The following is a 16,999-nucleotide window of genomic DNA, read 5'->3' as shown; positions in this document are numbered from 1 at the left end:
GCTGCTCTGCACGTCCTCAGAACCGGGAGGCTGTCACCGGGCCAGCCCGCGCCTGGAGCCGGGGAACGGCTGCTCCGCGTCAAGGGAGCGCTGGGAAAGAGATCAAAGTCCCCCGAGGAGCTGGATGAGCAGCTTTTCTCAAGAGAGAGAAGGACATGTTGAAGTGTGTGCTTGTTTGTTTGTGTGAGCACGAGCTTGCGCTGGGGTTAAGAGGAAGAGGTTATAAAAGCATTAGCAAGAGCATACGGCGTTTTCAGCGCTGATATGTCATGTCTCACCTCACTCAAAGACAAAAGCAGCACTGAACTCGTTCCAGCAGTGTACCACACACCTCCAAGCCTTTCACTGCACGCACCGGCAGTCCCAGTCTACTCACAAGTACACTTTATCTTTTCACTGAGGTAGTTTCCTAGCTGCAGGTGGAGGGAGGTGATTCTGCCCCTAGCTAACATGGAATGTTGACTCAGGCAGCAGCAGATAAACTCATGGTGCCCCAACAAGGCTCTTGCTCCCAGTGTCTGTCCCTCTTATGGAAGTTTCTGCCTCTGGATAGGAAACTGACACCCATTTCAGTTTGTCTTAAACTGTCAGGCCACGGCTGACAGGGACCAGGACCTGTATTTGTGCATGAGGAGGGTGATGTAAAAAGCAAGATGGGGTGACTTCGTGGGTTTTTCAATCCAATTTAACTCACCGGTGCTCGTGTGGCAACATGTTCATGTTACAATGTGCACCTTATGAAACAGAAAGAAACTGTGCCAAAGAGAGTAAAGAAAATGCACGGTAACTGGCAACCTCCAAAATCATGAAAGTGAATCAAGAGAACTTCTGGCCCTGGAAGGAAAGGCACCAACATTAATTCATAGTCACTGATGTCAAACTTTGGGGGTACAGTCACAACCTGCTGGTCTAATCTTCCACAAACACAGGCCACAAAATTTCTTCCAGAAACAGATGTAAAAACTACAGTTTAATCTTCCTTTAACGTAGCCTGTAATGACCACTTTACTTTTCCCCTTACAAGCTGTTCAAGCCTTCAGTCACTTTCCCTGCCAGGCAATAAAGATTTAACTCGAGGCTAACTTTGTTTGACTTCAGCTGCTAATCCCTGGACTTTGTCACACCTTCATCAGAAAGTCACAAAAGATCCGGTCAGAAGTCTGTGTAAAGAAGTCAAGCCTCAGACACATCTTTGATCAGCTGAATAAACAACAGCCCTTAAGTTCTGACTCTTTTTCTTAGCCATCCTCAAAGACTCTTCAGATTTTCTTTACCCTTCCTAAGACCTGGCTATCAGATGGTATGCTCATGGTTACAGCCTCATGCCCCTTCTGTTACTTGCTGTCCTCCTTTCTGTACATCTCAGGCTCACAGTAACAGTTAATGCAGCCGTAGAGCACGGAAAGCAGAAATGGGGAACAATTTGTGCCCCGTACATCCTCCTTCCCCTGCACTGTGTTGATTCACATCAGCGAGGGGAGCCTGTATTCTCATTTCCTAGATGTATTGCCTTCTAGTTATACCATCAGTTACACAAAAACACACCTCTTTTTGGGTAATGACCATTTACCTACTAGAGTTCAATTATTTCTGCACTGTCTCATCTATTCATAGAGTTTGCAAACCTTATTGGCAAGGATTTTAGCTGGTGATGCCCCACTTACGTTACTGTTAAGAAGAGAAAAATCAGACTACTTATTTTGGCATTTCTCAGACGGGGAGCACCTAATGTTGCAGCTTTGGCGGTTCTTGTGCCTGACTGCTTCACTGTTTCTGTCCAGTTACATAAAATATAATTGCAACGTCCATGCAAATCTTCTTTCAGCTTCTAATTCTGACATAAAATCCTGGCATCTGCATAAGGCTCAAACAGCCTTTTCTTTCCTTCTTTTGCAAGGAGGCTGATGCACAGCAGAGAGAGAAATATTAGTTTTACATTGATTTCATAGAACCGAGGAGGCTTTAGAAAGTACAAAAGCCTATTTTAATAAATGGTGTGACTCATGCCTTAAAAATCAGGCCATTTTCATAACTGGCTTTTCCCCCAAATCCCTCCCACCACTTCAACTCCCCATGATTTTTAACGCTAATAATCTGTGTACATCTCCACCGCAGTGATTAATGCTTTCTCCCCGCCGAAAGCTGCAGTTCCCAGTAGGGCCAGCCCCAGCGACGGGCTCCAGCTGCTCTGCACGTCCTCAGAACCGGGAGGCTGTCACCGGGCCAGCCCGCGCCTGGAGCCGGGGAACGGCTGCTCCGCGTCAAGGGAGCGCTGGGAAAGAGATCAAAGTCCCCCGAGGAGCTGGATGAGCAGCTTTTCTCAAGAGAGAGAAGGACATGTTGAAGTGTGTGCTTGTTTGTTTGTGTGAGCACGAGCTTGCGCTGGGGTTAAGAGGAAGAGGTTATAAAAGCATTAGCAAGAGCATACGGCGTTTTCAGCGCTGATATGTCATGTCTCACCTCACTCAAAGACAAAAGCAGCACTGAACTCGTTCCAGCAGTGTACCACACACCTCCAAGCCTTTCACTGCACGCACCGGCAGTCCCAGTCTACTCACAAGTACACTTTATCTTTTCACTGAGGTAGTTTCCTAGCTGCAGGTGGAGGGAGGTGATTCTGCCCCTCTGCTCCGCTCTGTTGAGTTCCCACCTGGACTACTGTGTCCAGCTCTGGAGCTCCCAACATAAGGAGGATGTGGACTTATTGGAACAGGTCCAGAAGAGGGCTTCGAAAGCGATCAGACGGTTAGAGCACCTTATAGAAGCCTTCTAGTACCTGAAGGGGGCCTACAGGAGAGACAGGGAGGGACTCTCTATCAGGGAGTGTAGTGATAGGACAAGGGGTAACGGTTTTAAACCACAACAGGATAGATTTAGATGAGATAGTTAGAAGAAATTCTTTACTCTGAGGATGGTGAGACACTGGAACAGGTTGCCCAGGGAGAATTTGTGGATGCCCCACACCCACAAGGCCAGGCTGGATGGGGCTTTAAGCAACCTGGTCTAGTGGGGGGCGCCCGTGCCCATGGCAGGGGGGTTGGAACTAGATGACCTTTAAGATCCTTTCCAACTCTAGCCATTCTATGACTGTATGATTCTGGACCTTCACAATCACTGGCTGCAATGGTCTGCACCTTCATAGAGCAAGTCAAAGATGACCATATCAGTTTTGATCTCTGAAGTGGCAGGACGATGCCCCAAAGGAGTTGACATATGTGGGATGGTAAGACAGATGCTGGTGGGGTGCAGGGAGTGACGGGGGGCTGCTGGTTTATCTGAAGAAGGGCACAGCCTGAGCTGCTCCCGCCAGCCCCCAAAGCGTGGCCAGGGCAGGGCCTGGCTCCAGCCTCGTGTCCTTTTGCTTCCTCGTTCCCCTCTCCTAAGTAGAACCAGCATTTAAAAGGGAAGGAAACAAATCACCCCTGTAAAATAACTATTCCTTAAAAAAATGCCTCTCTCCTTGGATAGCAGCTTGCTGAGCCCATCTCCTCTCTGCCTCAGGCCTTTTGCCAGCTCAGTTTCGGTCCCTTGCCAGAGCAGCAGTGGGAGTGTGTGTGTCCACTTTGGCTTCCTCAGAAGGAGAGTGAGCTCACGAGCTTGGAAAACAGTGACCAGCTGCTGAGACCTGCATGAGCTGGCAACTGGTCCTCACCCCGGCTCCACGTTGCCCACCTCTGCTGCATGACCCACCACTCCTGCCCATCTCTCTTCCACTCCTGCCTTGCACCAGCACACGTGCAGCCAGAGGAGAATCACTGACACTTTATTTTGCTTTGAACAATGCTTTTCCCACTCCTCTCAGAGCCTTCCTGTTTTTCTAAAGCTAATCTGGCATCTGCAAATGCATTTTAATAATGGCACCTATTCAGATTAGTTTCCTTTTACACATTGATGAATTCCACCTGCTTGGAGCTCTCTCAAGTCAAGGAAGAGAGACTACAGATGTTCAGCGAGCACAGGGCCTTGGGTCTTTGATTCCCTGCACCACATAAACATAACACTTGCATTTCCACCTCTTATGAATGTATATATGCTACGTAGACTGTAGATAAGACCACCTGCAAATGTACTCAACCAGCACGTCAAACTCTTGGCAGCGCAGCTGTACTAAATGGTATTGTTTTCTCATTTGGATTACAAGGAACTCACTTTGAACAGGCAACGGATCTAAGCTTGAACTGCTCTAGTTTCTACCAACTCTCCCATATAAAACTGTAAGGTAGACCTTGGCCCTGAAACATCAGCTGTTCCAGCTCATCCTAGCTAAGGGTGAAGCCAGTGTGTCCAGAAGTAAGTAGGTCCTGGACTTGTAAGTAAGTCCAGAAAAAAAGCTGTGGTATAATTAGAGAACCTCATCTCCTAAGTTGTTGCAATGAGCTGTGGGATATTCATGTTGTGCAAAAAAAGTCTAGACGGCTTTTCTACTGCCTTTAAAGCATCCGGGTCACGACAGAGAACTGTCAAAAGTTCCTTAGAAATTGAAATACAAACTATCTTGCTCGTATTAAAGCGGTATGTTCTGCTCAGTGCATTAACATTTCATTTCAGCTGCCTTAAAATAGGTATGCAGATAAAGTGTTTCTATATACATTTTGTCTTTCCAGTAGGTTTGCCATCTATTTGCAGCCTATTTTCAAATACACACGACTTACTCTAGCATGAAAAGCCAGTGTTGAATCACACACATTTCAGCAGTCTTTTCAGTTTGTGTATGAGGATTTATCGTCTTTAATTTAGCAAGTTTACAGAACATAGCCAACTGCTTTTCTTTGCTTCCAAATAAAGTATGGAAAGTACAGTCTGTGGCAAGGGAAGCAGAAGATGAAAAGGCCCATCTGGATATCTTTTTTTTCTGTTGCAGCTGTTAAAAACTGAAACCCATTCTCTGTCAGAAAAATAGAATTCGGTAGTTAATATGAAAAGAAGTGTTCATGTGTTATTTACAAAATGCATACAGCATGTGGCTCTTTCAAAAACCAAACGAATTCCTGCTTTATCTAAAGGCAACTGCAAGAAGAGCACAATGAGAAGCTGATAGAATAGGAAGATGGAAGACTAAATTCACATGCAAAATTCTTACTATACCTACTTTCCTACCAGGGCAAAACCATGTAAAATATGCCAAGTGGTCTCCAGATTTGGCATAAGCAGTTGAATTACTGTGGGTGAGGTTACTGTCCCTATGTATGGGAACTGCTGAGGAAAAACTGCCACACAAATAAACAACCGAGTGCCTCTGCAGGGCATCGGCTCAGGGGGAACCCCGGCCTTATAATAAAAACAGAGTTGTGTTGCAGGACTTCAAAGACTAACTGAAGGCTTGTGGTTTACTGAGATAAAATGTAAAAATGGGATGTTTCACAATTTTTTGCATGGAGTATACACAATGAAGGCTTGGATATATCCAACAGCTGATGTGATCTAGGTGTTAGATCAACTGGAAAAATGATATAAAAAAATCTATGCGTTAAGTATGGAGGAGAAAACCTACGGCCATTTAAGTCAAGGATTTATGGGGTGATTCAATGGCAGTTATAAGTTGCTACCTGCAGTTGATATTTCCAAGAAAAAGGGTTCCAAAGAGAAATCTCCAATTGAGGAAGAAGTGTATATTTCACATTTCTAACAAGTTTTCACTTACAAAGTAAGAAATGTCAGCTAATCATAAGCAATTGGACATCTAAAGTAAATGTAGCAACACATAATTTACAATTTACAGAAATTTTAGATGAGGGAAAGCTTTTCAACAAAACCAAAAGAAATAATACTTTGTTAGTTATTTAATCTATTTCTACAATTACCATAAACCTTCAATTGCATCATGTATCTTGATGCTTAACACTAAATGCACCGGTCCACTTGTTGAGGGACATATTTCTGTATAAAGGTACAGAGTCCTTGCAAAGAACAGGTAAAATTAAATATATGTTTTAAGGCTTTTCTGCAGCAACAGGGAGATAGCATAAGTCAATATTTACTGTTCTCACTAGTCACTACAAAATGTTTGTTTTTATCTCTGAAAGTAATTTGTACAGTGGAGTTTTGCTAATAAAAGATTAACTCTTGAGAGCAGTAAGCACCTGCTTGTGTGCTAAGCCAGCAGAACATGTGCCTGCCCAAGGTGCACCAGGTCTGGCCAAGTGCAATTAATGCAATAAAGCTTTTTTAAAGCTGAAAGGTATTCTAATTGGAGGTGGGCACAGAAGACACATCATGCCTAAGATAGAGGCACGTATTTGCTACCATTGTAAAATCTTAGCACCATTGAAATGTTTCAAAGAGCTGCTAGCCAGTCATCTCCAAAAGAGATTTTTCCACCCCTTGCTTACCCAGGAAAGCAAAGTCTATGGCCTTTCCAGAACCCATCATACATGTGTTCTTTTGCTGATCTGAGGCTGGGAAGCGACACCCCACCCCCCTGGAGCAGTGGGGCAGCCGTGCAGACTGCTTCATGCCAAACCGCACAACGGCCACGGCCTGGGGATGGTGCTGAGGGATGTCAGAGAGGAAATAACAGCAAGCACAGGCACTGGAAGGTAAGCAGCAGCTTGGGAAATAGACCCAGCAGAAGAGAGAGAATGTGATCTGGCACGGGAAGGGGAGCAGCTCAGACCCACATTTCTCATAGGCTCTCCCAGGAGAGCAGCACACACGTACTGTCTGAGGTACAAGCAATCACGGAGTGTTTACACTCCACAACACATTGAAAAGTATTTCTAAATGTGCTACGGTTTGGTTGCTGCCAGAGAGGAAATGCAAATATTCATCTTGCAAAGTGCAGGTGCTATACTAAGAAGGCATAGGTTCCTTTTAACAGTATTAACCAGATTTTAAAATGGAAAGTGTTTATCACTTGAGATTCCAGACCTTAAACCTTTCTGCAAGGCGTGCAGATGTTTCTTCATACCCCCAGCTTCCATACCCAAAGAGTCCTTAGAAGAGGAGAGGACTTAGCCTGTCACATCAGTGGTGCTCTGCTGCTGGGGCTGCAGGTGCAGGGTAAGTGCTGCAGCAAGTGTGAGGCAAAAAATGATGCCAGAAAGAGCTCTGTGGATACCCTTTTTCCACTTTGGACATCTCAGCATCTCTGTTTTCCAGACTGAGCAAGAGCTGTGACTATGCATGGATGTTCACACTCTCCTCTGCCTACCCTTAGCCCATCCTCACTTCAGTTTCATCTGCCCTGGAGCTGGCAGGGAACTTCCTTCTCTTGCTGCACATGAATTTTGACCACAGTAGCTAACCAGTCTCACCATTTCCATATGAAGAAGAACTAGGAAAGATCCTGTCTCCTGGAAGAAAGACTTATCTATTAACATTACAATGCTCTGTGTACCTCACCATACTAGAAATGGGCTTTTCTACAGAGGAAAGTGTTCTGTGCACCTCTTGTCCCTGCCCTTATTGAATGCATCACCATGTTTATAATTCTTTGCACAATCTTTTTCCTATATTCTGGCGAAGACCATCAGCGTTCACAAATGCAGAATGACCACTGGCAATTACACTGCAAACACAGGCCTTCAGGAAATGTACAGTGCATAATATTCTGCTACACTTTTATTATTATTATTTATTTATAATTTTGTACCTGGGGGTACCAGTCCATAGGAAAGGACATCTGGCTCCTATTTGTGAAAATGGTGGTTTGTGGGTTACGATTTGTATGCACCAGTGGGATTTTGAAAGGAAGCAATTCAGCACTTAAGCACACTTCATCATTTTCATGTATGGCAGGGGAAATATGTATAGTTATATATGCCCAAAGAGATCAGGAAGATTATTTTTAAACTGAAACATTTGATGTTTTTAGAGCATTTATGCAATTCCTCTTAAACCGCTATTTTCCTTTTCAAAATTAGCATCGGTGTTTATTTCCTTTGTGAAACCTGGTTTGTGTCTGACCAATTAAAGTGAAGATAAATGTGACAGGAAGCTGTTTTGAATACAGCACCTCAGCTGCAGAATAGAGCTTCTCTGAGTAATTGAAATGAAAGTCAGTATCAGTAAAAATAAATTGCGCAATTCAATTGTGGCTGGAAAATTACTACTGAGATTGGCAACTTGATGCAACTATTTCTATTACTTTCCATTGCATTAGGTAAGGTAATAAATACTTCATAAGAATAGTAGAGCAAGCTTTATTTTGTCCCATATTGTGGCTATCAAACAATACTGCTAGATTGCCTTTCGGGCAGGAAAATGCTTTATTCTCCACTCCTGCATAGTCGAGAGCCTTTCTGGTGGTTCTGCCAACAAGGATGCCAATTAGTGTCAAGTAACATCTTGGTACTGCTGATGAAATACAAAGAAAAGGGAGCGTAGTATGGTGAAATTAATTTACTGTACTAAGAGATAGAAAAATACCTTCTTTTTTTCTCTTTTTTTTCTCTTTTGTTTCCTCTTTTTTTCTCTTCTAATTGTACCTAGAACTCAGTAAGATGGGGTGGGGAGAAGAGAATACCACTCCTGCCGTTTGACAGTTTATATCCCCAATTCTGTACTGGGAGTTCTCATTTTGAGCTCTCTTCTTAGAGGAAGCCAGCACTACATAAACCTTCAAAATGTGCAGATCATACCCACTTTCTAAGGTGAACCCCAAACCAGCTCTGTGTTAATTCTGCTAGTACTTTCATCAATATTGCTAACTCTCTCTAGACAAATTACTTTAATGAAATCTAGAGAAGAATGAAATCTCCTGCTTAGGAGGATGCACAAGCATGTCTGCTGGTAAAGATAAATCTCAAGGACATAACTCAGTTTTATTTTACTTTCAGCGTCCCTATCAAGTCAGTGTGAAGTCCCCATTGAATTACCTTTGCCCCAATAAAAGCTGAGCGAGGAAGATGATGATACCTTGAGGTGAGCACCCCTTTCGAGGTCACTTCATCAGTTTCAAATCTCTTTCTAAGACAGCCCTTTGCATGAGCTCTTGACTGCTAGAAGAGGATGGGCAGGGGATAAATCTGCAAAACTGGCCAGGGCAATCCATGAAGGTGAGCAGGGCCACCATCACTCAGGAATCCCCCCTGAAACTCAGCTTAACAGAGGCAAAATTATTTCCCCTATGATGTGCACTGCTGATCATTTGCCTTCGTTAATAAAACAATGGTTGATGTGCAATAAAAGCCACATCCTGACTTTCTTAGCTCTGCAAAGATTTCAATAGCAAAGTAAATCCAGCTTTGCACCAAGTAGCAAGTCCTGACTTTATTTCCTCTGCAAAAATGTCAATAGCAGCGTAAATGTCACTTCTGTATTTTATTTTCTTTTCCTCATTTTATTTGAGGAAAGTTTACGTTGTATATAATAAACAAAAAATGCTTGGGTAAAAATAGGAATGAAATCATTGCTGCTATAAAGAGGAGGGGTGGCATACCTTCCCTGTCCATCAAGCTCCAAGCAGTTGGCACCTTATAAATCATAGGAAGCACAGGGGTAATTATAGAACTGGAAGCTGATTACTGTAAACATTCAGAAGTAGCTCCTAGTCGTTGGAAGCTAAAGATAACGTGAGCAAGATTACAACCATGAAGGAACTGTGCAAGCCACTTATGCCCCCATTTTTCTCTATTCCTTAAAACTAGGTTTTCTGATAAAGCAACAAGCAAATTAGTCAATCTAGCACCTTGTATATTAACAACCTGTTAATATCATGAATTGTTTGTCACAATTAGTGTTGATTTGACAACATTCAGATCACCAGGATCTGATTACTTTCCCATTGTGCATTAAGCAACGTAGCTAACAGCTACTGCCAGCTTGTTCTGTCATCTCCTGGCTCCCCTTCATCCCTCCCAGAGGCTCTGCACCATGTTTGTGCTGGAAAATACCTGGTCAAAGAAGGGCAACATGCACTAAGAGGAGATGATAACAACATGTAAAATGGGTTTTAATGCCAGAGTGTTCATTTCTTCACCCTCAGAGCAGTACGGAGAGAAAACTCCGCTTCCTCTGTCTCCTCCACCCTTGTACCTCCTTGGTGAAGGTGCATCTGCCAGCAACATTGTGCTGGACCATGAAGAAATATTTGATTTCTGTCTCAAAGAAGTTACACCACCAGGACAAACATAACACTTCACCTGAAAGCAATACCCTCTTTCTTGCCCAAACATATTAGAACAACTCTGCAACATGACCAAGAAGAAAGCTGCTTTTTTGGCATCAGACTGTGCCCTGCTCCTGTCCTCAAGTAGGAAGATGTACAGAACCTGGCATTTTTACTGTACATAGAAAATTTAGGTTATTTATGATTCTAATCCCTACTTGACCCTTACAGAACTATTTACCTCAATTATAGGTACTGCTGATAACAAGTTCTACAAGTTAGTTACCACAAGTGTAGAAGCATTGATTTTCATCCACATGCTTATGTTGTTGTTATATAATTCCAAATTCAAACCAAGACAACAAGCTTTTGAAAAAGCCACCCTTTTCTTTAGTAAAGTTACCTAGACTACTTCCTGAAATTATCTAAAACTTGGTCATGTTTGACAAGAGCCTCTCCACATTATTTGTCCTGAAGAAAGTGCTACAAAAGGTGTAGCTTTTGCTACCTGGCAGTAAATTTCTCACCGTGCTGTATAATCCCGTGCTCCAAGAGCCTGCGGCCGAGCTGCTCTGCTTCAGTCCGTGTGGTGGCTTCTCCTTCCTGGATCAGCCAGTCAATGAACTCCGATGCCACAAAGGTCCGTTCATACTTGACTCCTTCCTCTTCCCTGGCTTGCAGGAGAGTATTTTCAGAACTCATCAGCCTGTTACAGGGGGGAAAAATTGGAAGATTTATTCTGGCGAATCTCACTGATATTAAGCAAACAGATGTGAACCTTTCACTGACTTACTAAATCTTTCCTCAAGCTATCAACCTAAACTTAGGATGTGAATTATAATTGCTTAGTCAAAAAATGTAGGCTCTGTATCCCTGTGTGAAATTGATGCTTTCTCATTTTTCCCTAAAAGAACACAAGGTTTTTCAGTTTCACATTTCCCCTATTTAGTTCTTTAGCTTCTCTAAAAGTTAACGCATTATCAACTTGGAAACAAATTCAGCCCAAAAGCATGAGATCGTGACTAATGTGTTCAAAAATTCCTAATTAAGTTTTACAGTTAGCAGGATTATGCCCCAAAGTCATTAAGATGGTTTTGAAAATTCTCCCCATAAGTTTTAAAACAGCGGCAAAAAATTCAAGAGGAAGGACAAAAGGTAGCCATGTGGTTTGGGTGGTTGATAAATATTTAGCGTCCAACACCCAGCGATGCAGCTGCAATCAGTGAATGACAAACCTGAACACACTGTGACATCTGAGTCTCTGTGCCTCATTCAGCTCCGTGTAACACCAGAGTTCAGAGGAACATCCTGAGGTCTCTCTAATCTCCTAGCAGCTGCCGTGTACCTGGCTTAACTACACTAATAAAATTCTTCTGCATTCAAGTAACCCACAGAAATGACACCGTATCAAAAAAAAGAAAAAGCTTCAGTTTTTTGTTAACACATAAGGTTGACAGGTTGAAAAAGAAGACAGGTTGAAAGAAAAAATGACAATTGCTCCCTTTCAATACAGAATCCCACTTTTATCTTGTTGTTGGGAGACCAAGCACTATAGCATTCTTATTTATTAATTTAATTTTTGTTCATAATTATTTTACTTATTATAGGCTAATAACAAGACTAGTATAATAGCTCAAGAATGGCATGGTTATTTGTTCCATGTAAGACTAGTAAGTTCTCTCCTTTGCCCTTCTAATAAAAAATCTGAATTTCATGTAAATCCATACGCAGGCTGTCTTTTAAACCGCCAGCATGTCAAGAGTTCATGGAATATAATGTCACATCCTTTGGGAAGCATCAGAAAAATCTGTGCCATGAGAACACAGACAAAAGTTTAATTTGAAATTACAGTAAGGAGGTTTGGCAGGACCCAGCCCTTGTTATTTCACCTCAAAGATTTATTCTCTTGACTTCAACGAGAGCTAACCAGAAGCCTGAACTGACTGGATCTGACCACCAGGCAGCAGATCACCAAACCAGGCAAAGGCTGCTCAGCCACAGCTGTACGTCAGTAGCAGATCCAATGAACTGCTCGTTTAGATGTTGGTGCGTCATTCCCAACACCTCTGAGCTGAGTAAGAACTAAGAAAGTCAAAATTAACTGAAGTCAGGGATGAGGCCAAAAGCAAGAGTTTGTGCTACAGGGGACAAGCGTTGACTTCAAAATTCTTGCAAAGACTTTATTCTTTTTTTATCTTTTGATTTACAAGCATGTGCATCCAAGGTAACATTTTGTCCCACACTAACCACATCTAATACAGACAGAGCTCCAAGGGACCATCTTTAAGTGTGTCTCGTTCACCAGGCTTTTTTCGCCATCAGAAAAAAAAGCAAACCCAAAGCTCGTGTCTTTCTGCACCATCTGCTGCAAGGTTACCCAGAATCGGTTACCCAGGCTCTGTGGGCACCAAATAAAAAATCCTTAGGATTGTGTTAATTGTTCTTTGATAAGTCTATAATTAGTTGACCAGCTCATTGAAGTTGCAGATAGAGAGGTCCTTGAAAAAGAGATGCTAATCGTTAGATTTTTACAGAGACACAAAAGATATTTGGAAAAATTTCAAGTGGAAAAACACTCAGCTTGACATTTCACACCCTTCTGTGTGTGCCCAGAATAGCACTGCAAAGGATTTGGACTTGTGAACAAACAGACACAACAAATTGACGGTTTAACAAACCCAGAAACAGCAATCCATAGACTTACATCGCTAACTGAAGTAAATCACTGTAACTCCAGGGCTGTCAACAAAGCTGTACCAATTTACATCAGCCAAAAACCTGGCCTTCGTTACCCAGAATTGGAAACTGCCTCTATCTCTTCCATTTTATCTTTGTTTCCAAAAAACATGGGGCTATTCATGCCAAAACATATTCTTTGCTAAAAACCAGTGTTATCCTACATTAAGGGAATGTATTTAGTCAAACACTGAAATTCAAACCCTTTGCAAAAGAAAATTTTAACCTTGTTTTATCTAAATAACTGAACTAGATGATAAATTAACCACTGATGAGTTAAAATGAAAGTGATTCAAAGAATGCAGTCTCAAAATTATCTAAATGATTTCCTGAAATTAGAACCATAAATCTGCACTGTGAAATCTGTTTGAAAAATCTCAGTTGAAGTTAACATCATGAGATGACTTATAGCTCCTACACCCGACTGCACCAGAAACAACAATCCTGTGTGCCTGACCAAAACCTACTGAGAATTGCAAACATCATAAAAATAGGATGCCTGCACAACTTGATTTATTTTTTTTTTAAAGCTATGAAAGGTCTGTGCTGGTTTTATTTAAGATTTGCTGGGAGGGTCTTGTTGAACAGGAAACACGTTTATCTCATTCGATCTATCTGGTCAGTCCTGTAGAGTATGAAAACTGATACCATCTTTGGACCTAATAAACTATTTAACAATTTTCAGACAAAGCTGTAGGAGAACCAGTAGGTTTCAACTCTAGCTATAAACTTGAATGTCAACAACAGGATTACCCAAGTTCGCAACAATGTGCAGGGAATCTGAGTTGATTTATGATTTTTAGTGCAAATGAAGGGAAAATACAGTCAGAGACTGATTTTACGTCTTCAAATGGCACAAGTACAGCCACTGAAACATCCACAGTTGGTGAACAAGGTAATGTCACAAGAGAGGAGAATCTAGGGTGCAAGAAGCTTTGTGGTCACACAGAAGGGAGACAGGTGAGAGCTCCTCACTCTGGGGACAGACCTAATGTTCCTGGGAGAGGGGAGAGCACAGGGCATTTACCCAAAACAGCTGCCTGAATGCAGGGAACCTGCCTAATGCCTCCATTCCTCTGCCCGTGCAATGATGTGCTGATCTTCCTAAAGCATTTTGCTCATTTTACCCATTGAGGGTACAAATCCGCATGGACCAATGTTGGATAACACGTCTGCAATTTTTGGCAAGCACAAACTGCGCTGGCTTCTGAGCATAACGGTGCTCCAGCCCTAACGCGGTGGGTGGAGAAGAGCAGGAAATAGTATTACTATGTCTATCTTAAATGAGCAAAGCCTACTGAAGATCAGCAATATCTACAAAATTAGACACAGATTTTTAAAATATGCTGGATCCAGATAGATTTCCTTTGGCACAGTTGCATTTCTCTTGAAATTAGGCCTACAGGCATTTTGATAAACACATTGAATATACTGGTGAGTTCCCGTCTGTGCATGAATACTATTGTTGTATGTTGTTGCCATTTAATAACTATTTGAATTGCACTGATTAATATTTTCTTTCTCAACACTATAAGCAAACTGATACAACAGCTATATTACACATAACACACATTTCATTGCAGAACTCTTTCCGTAGTAGTCTGGCTTTCAGTACGAGATTTGGAGTATAAAATGCATCCAGTGAAACTGTGAAAGTGTTGGCAATCAGTGTGCATGGAGAAGGGACCCAACGAAATCCGGGGGCTCTGCACACTGGATTTGCTTCAATAACAAAGTGAAGCCCAGATAGCCCAGGTATGCAGTCTTATCTCCCACGAATATAAAATATTTCCAGTGATCCATGGAGAATTCTGACTAGCTTTGATTGTCACAGACTGGTTTTGAAATGCCATGTATTTTTAATCTGTACTATATTTAACACTCGGCACTGGTTTTAAAAGTTTCTGAACCCTCTGGATACGTTGCCTAGGAGCAACCACCTCATGAGGATGCAGTTATATTTAGATATAGGTGCTGCTTTGGGAATTAACTCCTTTTCCAAGACAGGAACAATCTATACTGTTATGAACATTTTTCTGCTAAGGTAGAGTTGGACAAACTGGACACTAGACACGGGTTTGGAGACAGTTCTTCATGCAGAGAAATGGGGATGGAAGCAGACACTGGAAGAAGAGAGTTCTTCTGACCACGGCTCCTCTCATGCAGAGGACTGTTATCAGCCTCAACAAAAAAAAATGACTTTGCTGACAGAGGAATAGAAATAGAAATATACAAAACAAATAGAAAAAAAGGTTTGCTACTGTGGACACACTGATTGGCTTTACATAGTATAGGCCAGGCTTATGAGCACTGCGTGTTACGGAGTCTAAAGGAGCAAATGCTGCACTCTGGCACAGGAGATTTTGGAGACGAGTGATTCAATTCATCTGTCCCGGGGCATCCAATAGAGGATTTTCTCCAGTGGTGTATTTTCTTACATCTTATACAACCATTATTTTTACTTTAAATAGTCACAGTCACTGAGTCTCAGGGAATTTTATATGACGGGTGCAACAAAAGGAGTGGCATTTACAATTATTGGTTTATAATTCAGTTTAGTTGCTCTTTCACCAAATTGACCTTCAGAGCCTTCTAACCTTGAAAACAGTATTTATCATCAGCTTTTAAACTTGCGATTGTCCTGAGCGCTTTTTTCTGAGGGAAACAAAATTAGACCAGGCAGAAGACACAGCATCTCCCCTGGCTGCTGTATGCTTCTGATCTAAGCAAGCAGGAGAGTGGGTGGGATTCAGTCTGGAACAAGGCTTCAAGCTTTTTGGTAAATAACACATCTCAACTTTTGCATTAGTTTGTAGCATATGCCAACATGCATTTTATTCACTCTGCTTGAAAGTACCATGTCACAATCTCTACATCCTGAATAAAAATGTCATTAATTATAGATTGGGAAGTATGGTTAAGCTGCCTAGTTATTTGACGGAAGTAATCCAGTGGGATATTCAGTATCTCAGCATAATCATCTGTTTCAAATCTTAATTAGATGTTCTTGGCTGGAACTTTTTTTTAAACTGCATTTAATATAACCTTTCTGATGTAGAAGCTTTGCAGACTGGAACACTGAAGATTAATGTCACCTATTATTTAAAATCAAACCTCTTGGTGAAAATACATAATCTCAATAGATATGTAGCCACTTGTTCAGTACATGTCAATGTACTAAAGGTTTGGGTCTTGCGATTACAATTTTACAATCATTCATTAGTAATTATTTTTACAGAATAGAGTTCAAGGGATTAAATTTACACTGGGTTCTCATATAGGATGTATTTACAATACAGAATATAAGAAAATGCAATTTCATTTTAAACAAAATGCTACAAGTGGACATGGTAGAAAAGAAAAATAGGAGAGAGAGAGAAGAGTTACCAACTAAAGTCACGGGAGTACCCAGACCCACTCCTGCATGATTTGAAAGACTCTGACTATTCAAAAATAAATTAACAAGTATCATTTGTCTCCTATTTGCCTACTGTTAGCAACACATTATGGATACAGAATGCAACATACTTTTCATACAGTCTTTGTCCTCTCATGAAGACCTTCACCTCATTGTCCAGTGGAAACGTCCCATCATCTTTTCTGAAGCGGTAGAACAGTTTGACATCTTTGAATTCTTTATGCTCATCACAGACTGAAAGGTAAAATAAATAAAAAAATTCATGGGAGTTTAGGATCCATTTAGCAGGTATCACCGCTGAACTTCAAAGCAAGCACATATGAAGCTTAATCCCCTGGATTTCTGAGCATACAATTTTATTCAGTTCTAATAACTGATGAAAGGCTGGAGAAAACTTTCAGCCAGGTACCCAAATTCCTAGGTGATGGGGATAGGTGTTCATCAGTTTTGTGAGCATTACTGCGATCTTAAAGAGCAAAAAAGCACCCACCTGTTACATACCCGGGAAACCTTCTGATGAAAACAGTCTGTTAGCTTGCTTGTTTAAAAGGCCACTAGTGTAGAACACCCAGTAATTTAAGGACTGGCAAACTTCTTAAAGTTTCTTGTATCAATTGAGTGATTCTGTAGGAAACTTGAGACTCACTGCAGAAACAGTCAAAATCAAAGACTTCTGCCCTCTTAAAACTGTCTTGAGTTCTGCTGTGCGAATGGCAGGTACAACAGGAACACAATGCAAAATGCTAAACAAGGTTTATAAGAGAGCAGGTGACAATGGGATCCTGTAAACGCAGAAC

At 41.7% G+C, this 16,999-nt stretch overlaps 1 protein-coding gene across 1 annotated transcript in view; it reads right to left on the bottom strand.

Annotated features, from left to right (window-relative positions):
* DEPTOR (DEP domain containing MTOR-interacting protein) overlaps positions 1 to 16,999 on the bottom strand; it is a 74,741-nt gene that overhangs the window by 30,262 nt on the left and 27,480 nt on the right. The window contains exons 3-4 of the mRNA XM_014965593.1: positions 16,313 to 16,436; positions 10,576 to 10,754 (exon numbers count right to left, since the gene is read on the bottom strand). Of these exons, the coding sequence (XP_014821079.1) occupies positions 10,576 to 10,754; positions 16,313 to 16,436 (303 nt within the window). The remainder of the gene's footprint in view (positions 1 to 10,575; positions 10,755 to 16,312; positions 16,437 to 16,999) is intronic.

Source organism: Calidris pugnax, unplaced genomic scaffold, assembly GCF_001431845.1.
Source record: "Calidris pugnax isolate Ruff unplaced genomic scaffold, ASM143184v1 scaffold41, whole genome shotgun sequence".
Taxonomy (NCBI): Eukaryota; Metazoa; Chordata; class Aves; order Charadriiformes; family Scolopacidae; genus Calidris; species Calidris pugnax.
Note: the sequence above shows the minus strand (reverse complement) of the source record. Positions and strands in the feature narration are given on the sequence as shown.